The sequence below is a fragment of the Dermacentor variabilis genome, chromosome 10 (assembly GCF_050947875.1).
Source record: "Dermacentor variabilis isolate Ectoservices chromosome 10, ASM5094787v1, whole genome shotgun sequence".
In the NCBI taxonomy this organism is placed as follows: domain Eukaryota; kingdom Metazoa; phylum Arthropoda; class Arachnida; order Ixodida; family Ixodidae; genus Dermacentor; species Dermacentor variabilis.
The window spans coordinates 44,020,192-44,033,878 of NC_134577.1; the positions used below are offsets into that span (position 1 = coordinate 44,020,192).

Consider the following 13,687-nt stretch of genomic DNA (forward strand, 5'->3'; position numbering starts at 1 on the left):
GTATATTTTGTTCTGGAGGCAGGGGTGGGGAAAGGATCCTGCCTGGATTTGCCTGTATATTGTTTGTTCGGCTCCGGTCAAGGAGTGGTGGGGGTGCGGGAATGTCTTCCTGCCATCCCTGTAATATTTGACTATATCTCTGTAATTTGTGATGGGTTGCCATCCCCTTGCGTCCTCCTCGTTGGCCCGGGAGTTTAGCGCTTGGGCCTGTTGATGAGCATATTCATTGCCCTCAACTGAGGAGTGAGCCGGGACCCAAACTAATTCGATTGCTTGTTTAGGAGGCGTAGCTTCACCAAGAATTTTTAGTGCCACAGCTTGTGAGTGTGTGTGTGTGGGACGACCTTGGTGACGTTTGGTTGCAGGAGTGCGAGAGCTATTGCTGCTTCTTCTGCTTCCTAGCGTGCAGAGGACGCTTCTGCTCGCCTTGGTCTGGCTAAGGCATACCTTTTGATTGGATAGGTGGGCTTCTACGAGCTCGGCTACTGTGTTGTGGACTCCCATTTGAAGTAATTTTGTCGTTGATGAATTTATGGGAATACCCAGGGCCTGCTTCGTGGCATTTCTGGTTATTGGGTCAAGTTGTAAGACGTCCTTCTTGAGGAGCTGCAGGTACGGCGCTGCGTAGACGATTCGTGAGATAACAAAGGCCTCAACGAGGCGCAAGGTGTCCGATTTCTTCAGACCCCTCCGCCTGTTGGCCACTCGTCTCATCATGTCGAGTAATGCGCCTTCTTCTTCCTACACAATGAAGTATAAAAGACGCAATGCTTTCTTGCAGGATTGCTCAGTAATGTTCTTCTGCTGCTGATGATGAGGTCATGGGTTCAAGTCCCGGTCATGGCAGTTGTTTCGAAGGGACCAAAATGGAAACTCGTAGCCCTTGCATTGCTTAGTATGTGAAAGCCTGTAATACTTTTTCACAACACCACACTTGAACAGACTCAAAACAAACATTCAATCAATCTAGATTGATTTGCTTGGCGTTCTAGAGAAGTATACGTCACATTTGTCCACAGCAAAGAGAGGACCAAGTTGCAGAGCAAGCCTCTGCTGAAGGGGCTACACAATGTACTGCGTCCACGTTGCAGCCCACAGTGATGACCACCTCAGAGTATTAGGAACTGATTGCCTATTGCAACTGCTGGATGTAACCATTGAGGTGTCCACTAGTTCTTTCTTGTACATTACGTATTCTCTTAAAATTTAAATTGTGAATGATTGGACCACCACTTTTACCTAGTGGTTCAGCATTCTCAGGTCATGGACAGCAGCTCTATGCTACTGCCAGTTTTGAGTCGAAGCTAGACAGAGAGGGCACCACACTGCAGTAAATAGTAAAGGTACTATTATGTGTCAGCATACAGAAACTCTTGTCAAAAGCCCTAATATAAAGCAAGTTTCCTAGACAAGTTTCAAGGTAGTGACATTCCCCCTTTCCCACGCCCTCCATGTCTAATCTTCCTCCATGTAGAAGGAAGATTAGAGGAGGGGAGGATGATACATGTATTAGCTTTATTATTATTATTTATTATTATTAACTGTATCCTTTGCAGTAAATTCTTATTCGTGTGTATGTCGGCATGAACCATGCTTTGGAACCTTTAAAGAAAAGCCACTGCTAACCAGCCAAAATGCCACGTTGCCCCGCTAAGTGAATCGCACATCAGCAATGATGGGAGAGTGCAAGGATGATTAGTGTGCCAGAATGGCACTCCCTTGCAACTTATATAGGTAACTTTGTAAAAAAGCAACTCTTACAGTGGCGCGAAAAAGATAGCAGCGGGGAATTGTAGGAAAATGTAATTGCATGTCTTTCGTGTTGAAATGCAATGCAATTACCTTTCGTTGACTATAGTTCACCATTTTTAATTGCGAGATGTTATATCATAGGAGCTGGTATAGCATAACGATAATTACAGAACCCATCCTGCCTCACACAAAGGTTGTCGAGGCTTTTTATGCAGCTGAAATTGCAGCTTATGGGAACACGTGGGGAGCGAAGCGCACCAAAGTACTGAGCTTGGATATGATGAACTGTTAGAAAATACTGATTTAGTAAAGTACTTGCGAAGTCTTGAGTAGGTGTTCTCACACTTTTCGGTAGTCCAAGAAGTGTGAGAACTCCCTCCATACACCTTTGCTGTCCTTGATGTTAGTTTGCTGGGATTTGCATACATTTGCAAAGTTTCTTTTTTTTCTTGAGAGAGTAATGCATGATGTTTATAATGTGCATACATGTGATGTGTATCTGGCATCTCCCCTGTCTCCACTTTTCTGATTAGGCTTGTTTTAATCGTGTGACGATGAAATGTGTGTGCATAGGAATGATGTTTGAGCGGCTGGACGCTTGGAACAGTTTTCAGGGTACTTGCGGCTCACATCCTTCTGGAATGTGTTGTACGGGCCCTTTCCACTTGCGGTGAATGGCTCCCTTTGTGAGCTAGTGGGTCCCCGTTTATTTCCATGGTCCCCAGTGCCTTGGTATAACACAATCTCACTGTAAGTTTCGATATTTTTTTGTGTTTTGTGTAGTTTCTAAAACGTATGCTAGTACAGTATCACTGTTGGTGTGTTTGCAAGTATTTACACTCATTCATTTTGCACTTCACTCTCTTGTGATGTATGCATCATTCACCTGTGCGATTCCATCTTTAGTACTTTACAGCATTACATTTTTCGGTATGATACACTGACTACGTGTATTAGAAGTTTCCCTGCGTGCCGTAATCTAGTTCTTACCGGGGAGTTTTGTGTACATCAAGCAGACATTGCAAATAAAATCCTGATGCGCCATATGCTGATTCCACATGAAAGCTCTGCTTGAAAGCGGTAAAGTCGTCTGGCCATTGAGGTCTAAAATACGCAAGACTTAGCAGCACGATGTGCATAAGCTATATTTAGCAAATTTCATTGAAGTATGCTGCAGAATACACTGCCACCTGCATTGCTTGTTCCGCTGAAGGTGCACTGTGGAATCTATTTTTCAGTGAAGTTATTAAGTATTAAAATGTTCTTTATCACTGCAAAGTAGTGTGAATAATTTTGGTGCTAGTATGTATGCAGAATTTTGTACACAGGCTTAAGACAGTTTGCCTTACAAGTGTTCTGGTGCTCATTGTTACCATGGAACTGAGTCTCTGTAAATCAAATTGCGAGGTTTAACCTTCTAAAGCAGCACGCGGAGCAACCATAGTGATGGGCTTTGGATCAATTTCAACGGCTTGGGGTTCTGTAGTGTGAACCTACACTCCGTTCCACATATAGCAGAAGGCTGCAGAGGCTAGAGCAAGTTTTCGCACTTCTTGCATTTGTGAACAAATAAGTGTGTGCCACATGACGGCAAGAAATAGAATGTGCTGCATAAGTTGCTGTAACCAGCCATAGCGTCGACGTTGTGCATTAAAATTGCAATATGTGAAGCATATGCTACATAGAAGGCGTCACAAATATGAAAAGAAGCGGAGTGACATGTTTGCACGGCGGCACAGGTTCCACAGCACACTGTCTGCATTTGTGATTAAAATGTAGTAAGCTTAAAGCAAACAAACAATACTTCTGTACATTAGTTTTAATAAATAAAGACGTTAGTCTGTTTAAGGTGCCTCATATCGAAAAGTGACTTCACTACGAAATGCGCGGAGTGATCCATTTCTTATTTCATACTTGATCCATACTTACGTGGCTGCAGCAGCATTGCCTACTAAGTATGAAACGGAGTATAAGTTGTGCAAAAACATTTCTGCATTCTGCCTCCATAGGCAAGTGGCCGAGAGTCGAACCTGTGGCCTTGTGCTTAGCAGCATAATGCCATAGCCACTTCGTCAAGCTGCCTATTTTACTCTTTCGTGATCCAACATCTTGTCTCACCTGATGACATGGCATCGAGCAGTCGCAGTGGTCAAGTAGGCTGAACAAAGTGAGGAAAGCTTATCTTGTTTTGTTATATATTTTATTGCTCTCTTTTTTTCTTCTTTTGCAAACAAGTATTAGGCAATAGATAAACATTGCTAGAAGTGTCTTCGTGGCACAATCTCCTATTAGGCATGAATCTGTAAAGAAGAATGCATACTACTTAGGGAAAATAAGTCAAACAATGCGATAAACCATTTAACTACATTTTTTAATGCTTTTATGCAAATTTCTTGTTTGTTTTGTTCCTTAGTGAAGGAATGGGCTTCTGAACAAATTAATATTAAGATGAAGCTTTAGCTCGGGCCCAGCTCCGACACGGCCTATTCAAATACGTACATGTGAAACACAGAAACACTTTTCTGAGATAATCCCTGGACTGATTTTAATAAAGTTTGTTGAATTTGAGAGAGCAAGTTAAATTCTAGTGACTGTTGGAAGTGTAATTTCGATTTAGGGCCTGAATTTTGTTTAAAAGATTTTCAAAGAATAAAAAAAAATAGATGCACAAAATTTATAAGTTAATAACTTTGCATCAAGAACAGATATCACGGTACTGTAAATGGCATTCATTAGATCATCCAAAGCAGACAAATTCGATATGTCAAGTTGCATTTTACGTTAATTTGTTACATATACAAGGGTTCTATATTTCCACATTACTAAATTTTTTCAGGCTTGTGTAACATATCAATTTTGTTAGCTTTAAATGTACTATCAGGTGCAATTCACAGAATTGTGATAATGTTTTTTCATTGCTAAGTTACAGAGCTTTAAGCTCGATAGTTTCAGTTTCTGAAAAATGTTAGATTTTTTGCCAAATATTAATAAAAAAATGAACAATCTAGATCAAGAATTCGAAACCATCAGTCACTAGATTTTAAGTTTTTCTTTTAAATGCAACAAACCTTGTCAAATTTGGTGCTATGGTTGCCGAGAAAAAATGAATTCTTCTGCATGTATTCAGATGGGAGCACCCAAGTTAAAGCTTCTTCTTAAGAAGCTCTGCAAATTATACAACCATACAAAAGTGCTCATTAAGCAAGTGTCTCATATTGTTGTCACACATGCACTTTCAATTGTAGTCGAACCCGATTGTTTTCAAGTTTTTCTATTGCAGTTGGCTTCCTTCAGCAAGATTTTGCATAGAGGAACCAGTCGTGGCAAAAAAAAAGATTTGCTCCTAATCGGTTTGTGCAAAAGCTCGCTGAAGGGAGCCAAACAAAAAAAATTCTGCGCCAATTGGTCTTGATTGCACTTGAATGTGCCCACGTGTCGCTGTTATTGTACATGGTAATAAAAATACATGCGAGGGAAAGTGGTGACGTAACTGAACAAGACACTACTCCGAACAGTGTGTGTGAACAGTTTGGTGAGTGCAGTGCTTTGTGGCATGCAATTGTAAGCTGATGTAAGCTAAGGCAGTCACAAGAACTTGGACAATGCACTGGTCAAGATGGCATGCATTGGGGCCCACTTGTGAGCAGTACAGGTATAAGGGAAAACTTGAAAAGGTTTGAAGCAACGATTATGCATGAAGTGTAGATTCAAACCTGATATGTGAGTGTATATGAAGGTAGCTTTCTCCTTTGACATTTATTCTTACAGAATGCATATTTGTGCAGCTTAGATGTTGAGCCCCCTATCTATCAAATGTAAATTTAGGCTTTTCATATTTATCATGTAGAAAGTACATGTCATGGGTAGATAGTTGAGACATTGTGTCTTACAGCTTTCTTGAGGGCTTGATCAATGTCATTGATGAGGTCATCACAGTTTTCAATCCCTACGGAGACCCTGATGAGGTTATCGGTAATGCCGAGTGCCTTTCTTTGATCCTCAGGTACTGATGCATGAGTCATGGTCACTCTGAAAAAAAAAAAAGAAATGAAAGTCCTATTTTTAAGGAGGAAGTACCTGGCATGTAGCCGAGAAAGCCTATTTGAAACCCCAATCTTTTGCATTTTTTTCAAAGGGACTCTGACGAGAAAAATGCCAGTATTAGTAAGTGGTACCCTGCTACTGTACCAAAAACACCACCGTAAGAAGAGACTTGGCAAATCAGAAAAGTCTGAAAAGTTCCTGCGCCAGCTTGCTGCGACGTCACGGATTTCGACAGCATCTGCTCAGGTTTAGTTAATTCTTTATTGCTAAAAATGGACCACATTGTCTTCTCAAGGAGCCAGAGATGGAATATGGCAAGTTTCATGGGCTCTGACTTGGCCAATGCTGCCCAAATAGGATAAGCTACTTTGAAATCTGTGGGATCACAGTGACGCAGGGGTGCAGAGGTTTTAACACAAACTTGGCAAAAAAAAAAAAGCATTTTATTTTCATTTTCTCTTCTACTCAAACCTATCATCACGAAGTTAATGGAAGTAAAGTCTTGAAAGAATACTTTGTCAGTCTAAACTTGCCTGGCGTTTCTCATTAGGCTCCCTTTGAGCTGTGTAAATTTCAAGATTGCTTGTGACATATCACAATTCTGCACTACTTCAGCTGAACTACTCAATAATTTTGATGTCTCCATTTATTAGAAAATGTGAAACTAGCCCCAGTCTGGAAGCAAAAATTCCTAAAAATATGGTGCGATAGGTCTGGCCGTGCATAAAGTAGCTTTTTGTAACTTAAATATTGCAACGAGCATCTTGATACTTGTTTCTAGCAGCTATTGAAGACATCATCAATAAAATGCATGTGGAATGTTCATTCAACATGTTCACTTGTGCACAGTGTTGATGAGACACAGTAAACATGCTTTTACAGCTCAGCCAACATGCATTTTGGTTATGTCACCTTCCGCCTGCATGAGCAACATTGTGTATTACTGAACTGTTGGGATTGGCCTGTCTAGTTCTGATAGAATAGTTAGATTTTGAACATACAGACACCATGACCAGTGACATTCTTATATTATGCAAAACCCCTTAACTGGAGTGTTTAAGGTATCGAAACGAAATAAATAATGTTTTGTCATCATTGCTAGCCAATTTTAAAACTGGTGATATAGTGAGAATACATAGAGAAGGGACGTGTGGTGCTATCCACTGAAAAAAAAAAGTTAACTTAGATGTATTTTCACCTTTCCCAGAAATAAATAACAGCAGATTATGCAATCAATACTACATTGGGTAATCTGAACATACAAAGAGGAGTTTGTTCCTGTTAGTGTCTCTAGTGTGCGCGTATATTTTGTACCAAATCCTCTTGGGCATCAAAGCACCAATTTGCTGAACTTCAAAGTTTTACTATTCTTTATGCCAGATGTAAACAGTTGCAATTTTTTTCCACCTTGTTAGTCATTATAATAACTGTTACTGCTACAAAAAAAAATAAAGGTTGTCATGTAAGGTATACTCACGGCAGTTCGGCAAGACTTTCAATGGAGCCAAGACTTTCAGCCAGGGTGATTATCTTGAGATTCTTGAGGAAGAGCGTGGATTCTTTGAGGCCACCCTTGAGCATAAAGGTCACCATGCCGCTGAACCCGGAGCACTGGCGTTTGGCTACCTCATGCTGCGGGTGACTGGGCAGGCCTGCATGTTTTAGCCATTTGTGTGTAAATGAAAGAGTGCTCATCTGTGCTGTCTGTGCCTTTTGAGAAAAACTCGCAGGGCCTCATGTGACAATAATGTGATAGCATGATGGTGTCCTATCATTTCATTATGATTCGTTCACATCCACATGAACTTCCTTTCCCTTCCGTGGTCAGCCAAGAACAATTACAGTTAAACGTCGATATAACGAACTTCAACACTTAACTTTTCGTAACCTCTTGTCCATAGAACGTCAGGTATTTAGAACCTCAGTATAACTAAGTGTGTTTATATGCGATTTCAATACAACAAAACTTCACTGCCACCGTAAAGGAATGCCGAGACAATAAATCGAAACTTCGACGAACGTAGACGGCCATATTAAATTACAAGCGGCAGCTTGCAAGCGCACCTCTCAAATCGCGCCCCACGCGACAAGAGCGACCGCGGAAGTGGAGCCACATCATGTTCTGTATAAAGTACAAGTGTGATAAAATCCTGTCACGCCCTGTGCACTGTTTGCTTTGAGTGCCGAGTGAAAGTGCGCAGGCTGAGACAAGAAAGATCACTTCACGAGTGCCACCTTCCTGCGTGAGCACAGGGAAAGAATGGTAGGGGAGCGAGGTCCTGGCAACGCGATCAAGCGCGCGCGAGGGAAAGGAGTGGGGGATAAGTTGGCGCGCGTCTCAGCCATGGCTGCATACGGTTGTAAGCGCAGCTGAGCACATATAGCCGCGCACTCTGCTTTAGAGGTATGCCGCATGTGCAAAGAGTGGGCATGCCGAGACGGCATGGCATCATGTAAGCAGTCCTCCCGCGCATTTAGTATTAGAGGGTGCATAATCTCGAGTTTCGGTGACCCGTTGGTGCTAGAGGCAGACGACACATTCGCTCGCAGCTGCCAGCGCTTTTCATGATACTGTCGTCCCAGTCCGGGCGACGCTATCAGCCGCCGGGGTGGAGTGCACACAAAAGCGTGGCTGGCTTCGCTTAATCCGTACTGCCCATGTGAATGATTACTTTATGATCTACTTCACCTACATACATCTACTCTCCACCATATTGGCTATTACATATGCTCCAATGTTAGTAATTCACCAGCAACACAACAGCCCAATGCCACTGTGGTATTGCGACGCTTGTGAAGACATACCTTCAGACAAACATATCAGATGCATGGGCAGTGGACGATTTGCTTTAAAAGGAAGGGTGTTTAGCATAGGATATGCTAATGCAGTTAATCATTGTCATGCAAAGAAAAAGGCTGATCTATGAAAACAAGCTTTAATATCCCTGCATTTCATTGGCCTATTTGCTGAAGCTCACCTGGGTGGATGACCTTCTCTACAAGAGGGTGGGCTTCCAAAAACTTTGCCACCCTGAGGCCATTCTCCATGTGCTTCTCCATGCGAACGTGTAGGGTTTTCAGGCCACGGTTGACGAGGAAGCAATCGAAAGGCGATGGCACGGCACCAGCAGCTGCATAGCACGTGTGCAAGTGACTCGCTTATTGAACTTGGTTAGAGATCACAGGCTTAGCAGACATGTGAAGGAATTAATGCTCTGTGTCTTTGGCACATTCCTTCCAGACACTGAGAAAACACTATGGTCACTGGCCATTCATTGTGCTCCCTTGTATGTCAGTGTGACTGACCTCTAGGAGATCATGTTCTCACCCTCAAGTTTCGCTAATTCTGATCTTGGCCATTAATACATAAAACATTAGACAACTGAGGAAAGTTGCTTCGTGCATCACGAATGTACTAATGTCTTAATATAAGCTGCTGTTTTACTCTGCCAACATACTTTGCATTGAGGGCAGGTCTGAACACCCCAGCTAGCACTTCAGATATTTGTTGATGAAACTGTGGATTGACAAACCTTGTACATTAGGTCGACGTCATTGAGAGGCAACTAAGTTGCCAGCCACATTGTCATTCTAATATACTCACCATTTTGGAAGTATCGTAGTCGGTCATTAATCTCCTTGTCATTTGTGCAGATGGCACCCATGACCACATCCGAGTGCCCTGCAGATTTAATAGCGAGTGTTAGCTATTGCTTGGTGAATTGGTGTATCTACCAAGCACTATCATGTATTGAAGCAAACTCACATTTGATTGCAAGTGATTACAAGTGTGTTATAATTATTTAATAATATTGAAGCATTCTTACTCATTTCAGGTGAGCAATCACGGTAGACATTATCTGCGTGGCTTTAGCTCTTGATAGCTCATGCGATACTGGCGTGCTGTTCAAGATTGAATTGCCAACATTCAATTATATTGGTTCGTAATCATGCAATATTCATTTAAGATGCTGTCTTCATTTGTTTGACAGAAGCCAGCTTACTAGGTACTAACAGAAAATGAAGTAAAAAGATTTTCTTTTAGAATTTCGCCCACGAACCACAGCATGTCAGTGTCAGTGTTACATGATGAATTCCAAGCTATCTTTGCACACTTGGGCAGTTGATCAGTGGAGAAACCTTTCTAAACAGCATTCAACTTTGGGTTCATTTGTAAAGCACTGTAACTCTTGCCTATCAATAAAATGCTAAGTAGCCCTGATCAGAATCTGACCAAATCTGGCAGCTTGTTCAAATTTTTCACTCTCTCCGCTTGCATTAGTACTGGCGTTCTTGGTGTTCCAGGAATCAAAATTGCAAGTCTATATTAACTTCGTATTCCTTTTTCATGTCCGTTTAACTTGCAAGTCAGCAAGTGGATTAAAAATGGCACAGAAATGCTTGTTACTCATGTGAGCCGAGATCTTGATGACAGTTTTTGTGAAGTGGGCACTTACCGTTCATGTATTTAGTGAGAGAATGGACGGAAACATCTGCTCCAAGCAGAAGAGGCTTCTGCAAGCAAGAAGTTGTGCACAAGCGAAGTTTTAGTTTTGCTCAGTTCCAAAAAAAGAGGTCAACAATTAAACCTTAAGACTTGACGCGAGTGTAAAACGCACCTGGAAATAGGAAGACATGAAGGTGTTGTCAACAGCGACAATGGCCTTGCACTTTCTTCGGACAATCTCGCAGGCCCCCTTGATGTCAACAACTTTCATGGTCGGGTTGCTTGGCGTTTCCAGCCATACAAGCTTGGAAGAAGGAGTGAACAAAATAAGTGAGAAAGAAAAAAAGTTAAGCGAGTCAGTGTGTTATTAGACTGAGTTAGCTTATCGACCCACCGTGTTTGCACTGACGAATACTGAAATAACAAATTTATTGTGCTAAGCCTTTTGAATAAACACAACAGCTCTCTCAACACTTTTTGTTCGTGCGATAATTAAAACAAAGAACATTAAAGGTGTTTCTTTTTGTTTTAAAAAGATATGCTAAACAGACTGATATGCAATTCAGTGACAGACAAGTAGAACACTTGGGAATGTAATTTTCAGCCTTTAGACTTCATCCGATTTTAATTAATTAAAGCATGTGTCGTTGCAGGCCGCTCAACGCAGGGTGGCTAAATTCATTAAGATTTCACCATATCGTCGAATTTGCCATCTTTTCAGCATTGATTGGCTTATGGACAGGATGGCTACCAGTCTTTTCCGATTGGCTGAAAACGTAAACCGGTGAAATTGGACGGTGCCGAGAATAACTCTTCTAGCTTGAGAAAATTGCAAGAGCAACTTTTACTGGCATTAAAATGTTTGAAAAGTTGTTCCCCATTCCCTCATTTCTTGCGCCTGAATCAGACCTTTGCAAAACACAGAAAATTATGTGCCTCAATGTCATTTTGTTACTTACAAACACAATACCTACTTTTGTGTTGGGCTTTAGCGCAGCCTCGAATTTCTTTAAGTCTGTGGCATCGACGAACGTCATTTCAAATCCTCGAGGTACCAGCAAGTTCCTGAACAACCTGTTTGTACCTGAAAATGTCACACATTACTCTCATTGAAATGGCTATCTTAATGAACCAGTGTTTGTGGACCTGCAAAAAGCTATTGGGTGGCGATGTTCCTTACCTCCATACAGGTCGTCAAAGCTGACCATGTGATCACCGGGATTCAAGAGATGCGTCAGGTTGTGTGTGGCTGCCAGGCCTGATGCGTATGTGAGAGCTGGTGAGAATAAGGAAAAAAATACATGTGAGTGGACATTTGCAGTTTTCGCAACATGCAAAAGCTGAAATTATGTATGTGCTGCAATGTCATCAAGTCCGAATCACCTGTTGCTACCCCTACTGAGTATCGCAATTATATTCAATAGAAATAAAGAAGAAGGGTACGGTTCAATATGGCTGCAATCTACCGATTGTTCAAATGTCTTGACAAATCATCAGTAGAAAACTGCGAAGTTAGTTGGTGGTGCTTTGCAATCCAAAGCTGGCACCTGGGCATGGACCATTTCATAGTGGAAAGCTGTTTGATTTCAACCATGTGATGTTCAAAAGAAACGCTAAACACTAAATAAAATTAGATTGGTAGATTAGTTTTCAAAACTGTCTACTTTTATTTAGGAGAAGAGCGTCATTTTTTTTAGCAAATAAGATCAAGACCAATCTTCCGTGGCCCTATTTGCATCAATGTGAAATATAGGGTTCTCAGTAAGTACTAATGTGGCATATTTTAACCGCATTCAAGCAAGAAAAGTTCTGAAATATTGGCAGAATGAGTTGGAATGCGCTTACTTCAGGGTGCAGTGTAATTATTTTTCATTGATAATTAAGTTACACTGAGTAGACGCTGTCAAATGCTATGACATGTATGAATGCCGAGTTTAAACTGCTAATCTAATTTTGTTCTTGCGGCCTTTCTTACTAAGTTCCTGCTCATTGATAAGGTCAGCTAATTTGTAAAAATGAGATGTGTGGTATATCAATCTATATCGCTATTTTTTTAGTGTATTTTCGTGTGTATGAATAAATTGTAAGCACACTGGTGCTCTGCCTTCATTGAAATGCAGTTGTGGCATGGCCAGGAATGCATATATCTGAACCATCGGGGAGGCGGGGGGGGAGGGGGGGGGGTACAATGCCAAAGTGGTTTTGCCTGATAGTAAATTACAGAAACTGCAGCTATGTTGGCTGAAAGTTTTGAAGTTTTATGATTTGAAAGGGCAAGCATAGAAAACATGGGGACCAAGACAAACAAAAAGGACGACACAAATGTCTGTTGCATTAAGCTTGAGTTTTGTGGTCAAAGAAAGTGACATCGGTATTAACTCATGGGACAGTAAAGCGGCTCAGTTGCATTTAAGTGAGAAACAAATGTATAGTAGTACCATCTTTGATGTTTCCGTCACTTGGCTAGCAGGAATTAATATATCAGCATAGCTGGAACTCTAAATATATAGAGAGGGAGAGAAAAGAGAATCCTTGAGAAGCTTGTTGAGAGTTTCGCGACAACGCATAGCAAAGATTAGCACCATGGTCATTTTTTCAGCGAACCGAATACCTGTGTCTCGTCTGGCGATTTGTCATGCTATCTTGCATGTACCACTTGTACCTACTTGAGCAACCTTTCCATCATTGTCACGACCTATCCTTCCTACTTATCTTTGAGAGGCGTCTGAAGACTGCGACCTGTGCGCAATCGTCCAAGAGCTCAGTTGAGGCTTGTCGGAAGTGCTCTGGAGATGGATGTCTGAGAGCAGTCCACCCGTAGCTTCAGCCATACAGCCAGGGTTTTTGCAAATGATATCTGAATATGTCATTGAAGTATCAGCCGGGCAGACGGGTATCGGTTCCCCATCCGTATCTCCACCTCATCCCCACCTTATTTGTGGTGGCACTGGACGAGCAACTTGCTTGCAGCGGTGACTTTTTGAACGTGGGCTAGTTATCAGCGGATAACAGCGGCAACACTTCTTGTCAAGAACTTGCCCTTGTAGCAGCCTTTCCCAGAAGCCCGGCTGCGAACGGAATTGCTGCACAGTCTCGTTGCGTGCTTCACTGCCACATAAATTTCGCATATCGCACTACTTTTCCCTTCTTGAATATAATATTCTTGAGAGGGATATGCCCGCGTCTTTCTTACTTCGCTCACTGTGTCTTTGGCTTTTCATACCTCTGAGAGTGGCCTATCGCAATTTTTTGTAAAGTTAACTTTAAGCGATGTCAACAGTAATTGAGCAAGGAATGTTTCAGGCTGATACCGGCATTTCAACGAGAGAGCTTATCTTTGTCAAGGACACTACTCTCGCCGACAAGCCCCCTTTGTGCAAGCGTTGAATCTAGCCCGAGACGCCCCTCGTCCTACGTAAACCTCTGTTTCGCAAAAGTTTCAGT

General features: G+C 41.8%; 1 protein-coding gene across 1 annotated transcript in view; it reads right to left on the reverse strand.

The window, feature by feature from the left end:
- Positions 1–3,974: 3,974 nt before the first annotated feature.
- The window catches only part of Cth (Cystathionine gamma-lyase), a 32,059-nt gene continuing 22,346 nt past the window's right edge, over positions 3,975–13,687 (reverse strand). Inside the window, exons 3-11 of the mRNA XM_075672551.1 lie at positions 11,424–11,519; positions 11,218–11,327; positions 10,416–10,547; positions 10,254–10,311; positions 9,401–9,478; positions 8,775–8,927; positions 7,274–7,448; positions 5,643–5,781; positions 3,975–4,052 (exon numbers count right to left, since the gene is read on the reverse strand). Of these exons, the coding sequence (XP_075528666.1) occupies positions 4,041–4,052; positions 5,643–5,781; positions 7,274–7,448; positions 8,775–8,927; positions 9,401–9,478; positions 10,254–10,311; positions 10,416–10,547; positions 11,218–11,327; positions 11,424–11,519 (953 nt within the window). The 3' untranslated portion in view covers positions 3,975–4,040. The remainder of the gene's footprint in view (positions 4,053–5,642; positions 5,782–7,273; positions 7,449–8,774; positions 8,928–9,400; positions 9,479–10,253; positions 10,312–10,415; positions 10,548–11,217; positions 11,328–11,423; positions 11,520–13,687) is intronic.